Source organism: Terrapene carolina, unplaced genomic scaffold, assembly GCF_002925995.2.
Source record: "Terrapene carolina triunguis isolate 2854851 unplaced genomic scaffold, T_m_triunguis-2.0 Scaffold771, whole genome shotgun sequence".
NCBI lineage: Eukaryota > Metazoa > Chordata > Testudines > Emydidae > Terrapene > Terrapene triunguis.
In genome coordinates, this window is record NW_020665122.1 from 871,565 (window position 1) to 878,760 (window position 7,196).

Consider the following 7,196-nt stretch of genomic DNA (forward strand, 5'->3'; position numbering starts at 1 on the left):
AGTGCCAGCAATGGGGAGAGCGGGGAGGGGGGCAGTTTGGAGCCAGGACTCCTGAGTTCTCTCCCCAGCTCGGGGAGGGGAGGGGAGGGGAGTCTAGTGGATTAGAGCAGGTGGGGCTGGGAGCCAGGACTCCTAGGGTCTATCCACAGGAGCTGCACTGGGGCGGGGAGGGGAGAGAAGCCTGGACCCCGGCAGGAGCTGCACTGGGGGGGCAGAGGAGCCACACTGGGGCAGGGAGGAGAAGCCCTGGACCCTGGCAGAAGATGTGGGGTTGAAGTCCCCGTCTCAGGAGCCCCAGCCACCCTAGTGGCAAAAGTTGCAGGGCTGAAGCCCTGACCCCACTCTGCGTGGAGCTGGCCTGAGCCCCTCTCTCTCCCATCCCCCCCGTGGAGCTGGGGCTGTGCGCTTCCTTGGGGAGGCTAGGAGCCTCATCTCATGGTAAGGGGTCCAGGGCCAGGGGGGTTGGATAAGGGGTGGGGGCAGTCAGGGGACAGGGAGCAGGGTGGGTTGGATAGGGGGTGGGATCCCAGGTGGGTGGTTAGGGGCAGGAGGTCTCTGGAGGGGGCAGTCAGGGAGCAGGGGGGGTTGGATGGGGCATGGGAGTCCCACAGTCTGTTGGGGGCAGGGGTTGGATAGGGGTCAGGGCAGTCAGGGGACAGGGAGCAAGGAAGGTCCTGGGGGGGCAATTGGGGGGGTCTTTGGAGGCGGTGGTCAGGGGACAAGGAGCTGGGGGGTTGGATGAGTCAGGAGTTCTGGGGGGGCTGTCAGGAGGCAGGGGTTGGAGAGGGGCTAGGGGAGGCAGGGAGCAGAGGAGGTTGCATGGGTCAGGAGATCTGGGGGGGGCCTGTCAGGGGGTGCGGAACGGTTGGATAGGCGTGGCAGTCCTGGGGGTCTGTCTAGGGGCAGGGATGTGGATAAGGGTCGGGGCAGTCAGGGGACAGGTAGGGGTAGGGTCCTAGGGGGGCAGTCAGGGGACAAGGAGCAAGGAGGCTTAGATAGGGGGAGGGGTTCTGGGGGGCAGTTAAGGGCAGGGGTCCCAGGAGGTGGCAAGGGACAAGGAGCAGGGGGGGTTGGGGGTTCTGAGGGGGGCAGTCAGGGGGCGGGAAGTAGGAGGGAGTGGATGGGGGCAGGATGGGGGTGGGGCTAGGGCAGGGTGGGGCTCCCTGGGTGCACACCCTAATGAAATGGGCTGCGCACGCCTATGGTGGGAGACACACCTAAACCCCTGGGACAAGGGTGACAGGACTAAGGAAATTCCCCTAGCGTCATTAGCAGACAGAATGGAGAACAGAGATTGCAAGGCAAGAACCGCATGGAACCAGGGCCGGCTTTAGGAAGTGCGGGGCCCAGTTCGAACATTTTTGGCGGGGCCCCAGCAGGGATTCATAGATTCATAGATTCATAGATTCTAGGACTGGAAGGGACCTCGAGAGGTCATCGAGTCCAGTCCCCTGCCCGCATGGCAGGACCAAATACTGTCTAGACCATCCCTGATAGACATTTATCTAACCTACTCTTAAATATCTCCAGAGATGGAGATTCCACAACCTCCCTAGGCAATTTATTCCAGTGTTTAACCACCCTGACAGTTAGGAACTTTTTCCTAATGTCCAACCTAGACCTCCCTTGCTGCAGTTTAAGCCCATTGCTTCTTGTTCTATCCTTAGAGGCTAAGGTGAACAAGTTTTCTCCCTCCTCCTTATGACACCCTTTTAGATACCTGAAAACTGCTATCATGTCCCCTCTCAGTCTTCTCTTTTCCAAACTAAACAAACCCAATTCTTTCAGCCTTGCTTCATAGGTCATGTTCTCAAGACCTTTAATCATTCTTGTTGCTCTTCTCTGGACCCTTTCCAATTTCTCCACATCTTTCTTGAAATGCGGTGCCCAGAACTGGACACAATACTCCAGCTGAGGCCTAACCAGAGCAGAGTAGAGCGGAAGAATGACTTCTCGTGTCTTGCTCACAACACACCTGTTAATACATCCCAGAATCACGTTTGCTTTTTTTGCAACAGCATCACACTGTTGACTCATATTTAGCTTGTGGTCCACTATAACCCCTAGATCCCTTTCTGCCGTACTCCTTCCTAGACAGTCTCTTCCCATTCTGTATGTGTGAAACTGATTTTTTCTTCCTAAGTGGAGCACTTTGCATTTGTCTTTGTTAAACTTCATCCTGTTTAACTCAGACCATTTCTCCAATTTGTCCAGATCATTTTGAATTATGACCCTGTCCTAATAACTAATGACTAATAAAAAAAAAAAACACGTAAAAAAAAAACCCCTTTCGTTTCTTCCATGTATTATTTACTTTCCATAACTATATAAATAATAACAAAAATATATATTTCGTACATTGCTGGCTGGAGGCAGGGCAAGGGGTGCGGGGATGGCTGTGGGCAGGGCAGGGGGTGCAACAGGGGCTGGCTGCGGGTAGGGCAGGGGGTGCGGGGCTGGCCGGAGAGGTGAGAACCCAGCTCGCTCGCTCTCTCTCTAGGTGTAGCCTTCTGACCCTGACTTGTGTGCTCAGTTATAGTTTTGTAAACCTGACTTTTATAATCAAAATTGAGTTAGATTTAATATTATAACTGTTTTGTTTGGTTGATTCCCCTATGGTTCATTGTCATCATGTTCCTATTACGCCTCTGGCGTTTAGGGCAATGATGAAGCTCCTCCACTCCTGTCTGATTCTGACAAGTCTTTCAATGGTTCCCCAGCTCTGCCCCAGGTTTTTCAGCTCCGCTTCCACAGCTCTTCGCCATGTTGTTTTCGGGCGGCCTCATTTTCGCTTGCCTTCAGGTGTCCGTCTTATTGCTACTCTGGTGATGGAATCACATGACCGATCCATCTCCAACGCCTCTTGGCAATGATGGCGCCCAGATCCTCTTGGCTGCACTGTGTCAGTAGATCTTGGTTTGAGATTGTTCTGGGCCGAAAGATACGGACATTTTTTCTGAGGCAGGTTGTATGGAATGAAGCCAGTTTGGACATGTCAGACTTTCTCATTCCCCAGCATTCCGCACTGTAAAGTAATGTTGAAAGTCCGCATCTCTGAGAAATCTTGAGTTTGGTTTTGGTGTGGTATTTTGATGATTTCCAGACTGTATTTTAAGCTCCTGAAGGCTTTATTGATTCTGTTCCGGATGTCCTGGCTTGTTCCACCGTCCTGGCTGATGGTGCCACCCAAGTATGTGAATGTTTCTACGTTGGTGAGAACATGATCCTCTATCCGTACTGGTGATGGTGAGGCAATATTAAAGGTCATGAGATCTGTCTTATTGGGGTTGATTTTTCAGTTCATTTTGCTGGCTGAATGCATGAAGTCGAGTTGTTTTTTCTTGTCTATGGTGTTGGGTATGTGGTAGGAGAGCGACATCATCTGCGAAGTCCTGATCTTCAAGGGATGAGAAGAGTGTCCATGTAATGCCTCTTGGCATGTCTTCTGTTGTACGCCGCATTACCCAGTCGATGGCAATGTTGGAGAGGATTGCAGACATGACACACCCCAATGTACTCCTCTTTTGACTTCAAAACTGAGCTCACTGTGATCAACACTGCATGTAAAGTTGAAAGAGAAGCTTTTGATGACGTTGATTATACGGAAAGGAATTCCATATGCCCACAGAATGTGCCATAGGCTGGTCCTGTGAATGCTATCAAAAGCCTTCTCAAAGTCTATGAAGTTTATGTAGAGTTGCTGTTGCCATGAATGAATGAATGAATGAATGAAGATGTGGTCTGTGCATCCACACCCTTTCCGAAAACCAGCTTGCTCTTTTCTGAGAACGTTATCAACTGCCTCTGATAAAGGCTGGACTAGGATCTTACACAATACTTTGCTTGGCACAGATAAAAATGTGATACCACACCAGTTATTGCAATCACTGAGTTCCTTTCTTTGGTATCTTCACTATAACTATAGATAGATAGATCCCTGCAGCGCCCAAAAATCCTGTGGGGTTTGCTCATCAAGTGGGTTACTACCAGAACAATTGTAACATGACAGTGGGGATAGGGACGTGCTGAACCTGGGACATATGAGGGTGACAGCTTGGAGGTGCTGCTCAACCCAACCTCCTGAGTCCAGGGACATAAGGGGTCAGCTTGAGAGTGCTGATTAACCCGGTCCTCTCCGACGTGCTCTGTTAATATGTGTGTGTGTGTGTGTGATTCTGGGGCTGGAAGAACCCAGCCCTGGGGAACCTAGGTCCTGCAAGACAGCTCCATTGGGAGGGAACTTGCAGCAGGGAGAAGTAGAGCTCCGTATGAGGACACAAGCAATACATTAATAGACGTACAGAATCTCCCTCCTCCCCCCAGAAGAGTAAACCTAATAAATGAGCATGCCCCAAAGTAATGGGCAAAGCTGGTAACAATAGGTCCCATTCCCTGACCCCCCCTTTGGCCAGCTGGGAGCCGGTGCCCCTAGAGAGGAAAGGCCCCCTGAGCCAGCCCGTCCCCGCTACACCAGGTAACACTCAGCCTCGGCGCTGGCCTTGCTCTTGCTGGCTGGGAGGGAGGACTGGCCGGAGACCTCGCTGAAGGCTCCCTCGAAGGCTGACAGCACCGAGCTCCGGAGCTTCTCCCTGAAATCCTGGCCCACGAAGACGTAGAGGAGGGGGTTGAGGCAGCTGTTGAGATAGGCCAGGCCTGAGGCCAGCGGGATCCCCACTGCCAGGAGCGACTGGAGCTGGGGCGTCACCGCAGTGACTGACACCTCCAGGAAGGAGAAGACGTGGTAGGGGAACCAGCAGAGGAAGAATGCCGTCACCAAGGCCACCATGATCTTGTAGGGCCTGCCAGAGCGGGCCAGCTGGTTCCTCCTCATCTTGGCTGCGATGACCATGTAGCAAGCCAGGATGATGGCGAATGGCACCAGAAAGCCAGCCACGAACCGGGTCAGCACCACGGCCCGGTGCCGGCTCTCCCTCAGCCCAGCCATCTCCTCCCCCTGGAAGCCATCTGACAGGGCGTAGTTGTTGTAGCAGTGGGTGACGTTCTCCTGAAAAGGGGAGCTCCCGGTGTCCCGGAAAACCACATAGGGGCAGCTGAGAGCGAAGGCTGCCAACCACACGGCCACGGCCACCAGGGAGGCCAACCGGGGTGAGCGGTGGTTCTGGGCCCAGACCGGCCAGGCCACAGTGACGCAACGGTCGGCACTGATGGCGGTGAGGAGGAAGATGCTGGCGAACATGTTGAGGAAGGCCACGGCGGTGTTGATCTTGCACAAGGCCCGGCCAAAGGGCCAGTGGAAGCCCAGGGCCACATAGGCCACGCCAAGGGGGAGGAAGAAGGTGAAGATGAAGTCGGCCACGGCCAGGTTGAGGAACCAGATGGCGTTGACCGTCCTCTTCATCCGGAAGCCGGTGATGAAGATGACCAGCCCATTGCCCATCACTCCCAACACGAAGGCGATGGAATAGATCACCATGGAGACCACGTGCATGGTGCCACGCAGCCTGGTGCCGGCCTCCAAGCTAGAGTCATCCTTGTAGTCTCCATCATACTCATAGGGGGAGGAGGCGTTTTCGGCCATGCTGAAGAAGAATCTGCAGGAAAGGAGTCATTGGCCATAAGGGGAAAGGCCCCATGCCCCATTCCCCACCCCTCCTGAGCCAGCCAGTCCCCACCATGGGGCTGGATGGGAGCCAGCACCCCCTAGAGGGGAAATGTCGCATGCCCCATTCCCCACTCACACTGTCCCCCTAAGACAGCAAGGCCCCCACCCTGGGCTCGGATTGGGGCCAGCGCCCCCTAGAGGGGAAAAACCCCGTGCCTCATTATCTGCCCCCCTGAGCCAGCCAGTCCCCGCCCTGAGGCCAGATCTGAGCCAGCACCCCTGACAGGGGAAAGGCCTCCAGTCCCATGCCCAGCCCTCCTGAGTCAGCCAGGGCTCAAAATATTTAGCTGTGTGGTACCAAGGAAACAGGGTAATTGCATCCAACTGACACTTTCCCAGCTCCAGCCGTGTTGCCACATCGCTGTGGTTACTGGCTGGGCTAGGAAAATCCTGAGGTCGTGCAGCTTCATTCTGGAGCCAGGATGCTGGTCACTCAGCCAGGAACACCACAGATGTGTGGGATGGTCCCCAGTCCAACACCTCCCCCCTCACCCCCCCCCAGCTCAGTCAGACTTCCCCAGCTCAGCACAGTAGGGAGAGACCCTCAGATGCCCAGCGCGGACCCGGCTCCTGCCAACTGCGACGGCTTCCCCTGAGCTCTCAGCTCTTCTCTGAGCACAATGGGCCAGGGGGCTGGGAGCCAGGACTCCTGGGTTCTCTCCCCAGCTCTGGGAGGGGACTGGGGGCTAGTGGCTACAGCAGGAGGGGGCTGGGAGCCAGGACTCCTATCTATTCATCCCCATACATCCCATCTATCCTATGTATCTATCAGCTACTACAGTGATGAAGATAGATAGATAGATAGATAGATAGATAGATAGATAGATAGATAGATAGATAGATAGATAGATGAAGGGTGTGGGGATAGATAGATAGATAGATAGATAGATAGATAGATAGATAGATAGATAGATGGGGTGTCTGGAGATTAGATAGATAGATAGAGGGGGTGTATGGGGATAGATAGATAGATAGATAGATAGATAGATAGATAGATAGATAGATAGATAGATGGAGTGTCTGGGGACAAACAGACGGATGATAGGTTTGCTCATGCTGGCCCAGCAGGTTTGTTACCTTGTTCGTGATTCTCTCCTCTGCTGGCTTCGTGATTCACTCCCTCTCTCCCTGATGCCCCCGAGTGTCTGCAGTGATCTTGGTGCCGCTGGTGGCTATGGGGAGGTGCCAGGAAATGGGGCGGGAGGTGGGGGGGTCCTGGAAGTGGTGCTTCCCCCAGCCCTGGTCTCTGTCCTGGCACCAGGCTGCCCTCTGCTCTGGGCTTCTCCATGCAGCGGGGGGAGTGTGGGGGTTGTGGGGGCGTTGTGGGAGTCTGTGTGTTGACAGCTGTTGTGGGGATTGGAGGGCTGTGTTTGGGGGGCTTGAGGAATTATGGAGGTTGCGTTTGGGGGGTTCTGGGGAGCTGTGGGGTGGGGGCCTGTGTTGGGGTGCTGAGGGGCATTATTGGGGGCCTGTGTGTTGGGGGGATTGGGGGACTGTGTTTGGGGAGAAATTGGGGGGTTGGGGTATTAAGGGGGCTGTTTGGGGGGGTTCTGGGGAGCTGTGAGGGGTGGGG

At 54.4% G+C, this 7,196-nt stretch overlaps 1 protein-coding gene across 1 annotated transcript; it reads right to left on the reverse strand.

Moving 5' to 3' along the window:
- Positions 1-4,465: 4,465 nt before the first annotated feature.
- Positions 4,466-5,539, reverse strand: LOC112121782 (chemokine-like receptor 1). Its single transcript, XM_024220690.1, has one exon. It carries the CDS (start codon positions 5,537-5,539, stop codon positions 4,466-4,468), a length of 1,074 nt encoding a protein of 357 aa, XP_024076458.1.
- Between the last annotated feature and the right edge of the window lie 1,657 nt (positions 5,540-7,196).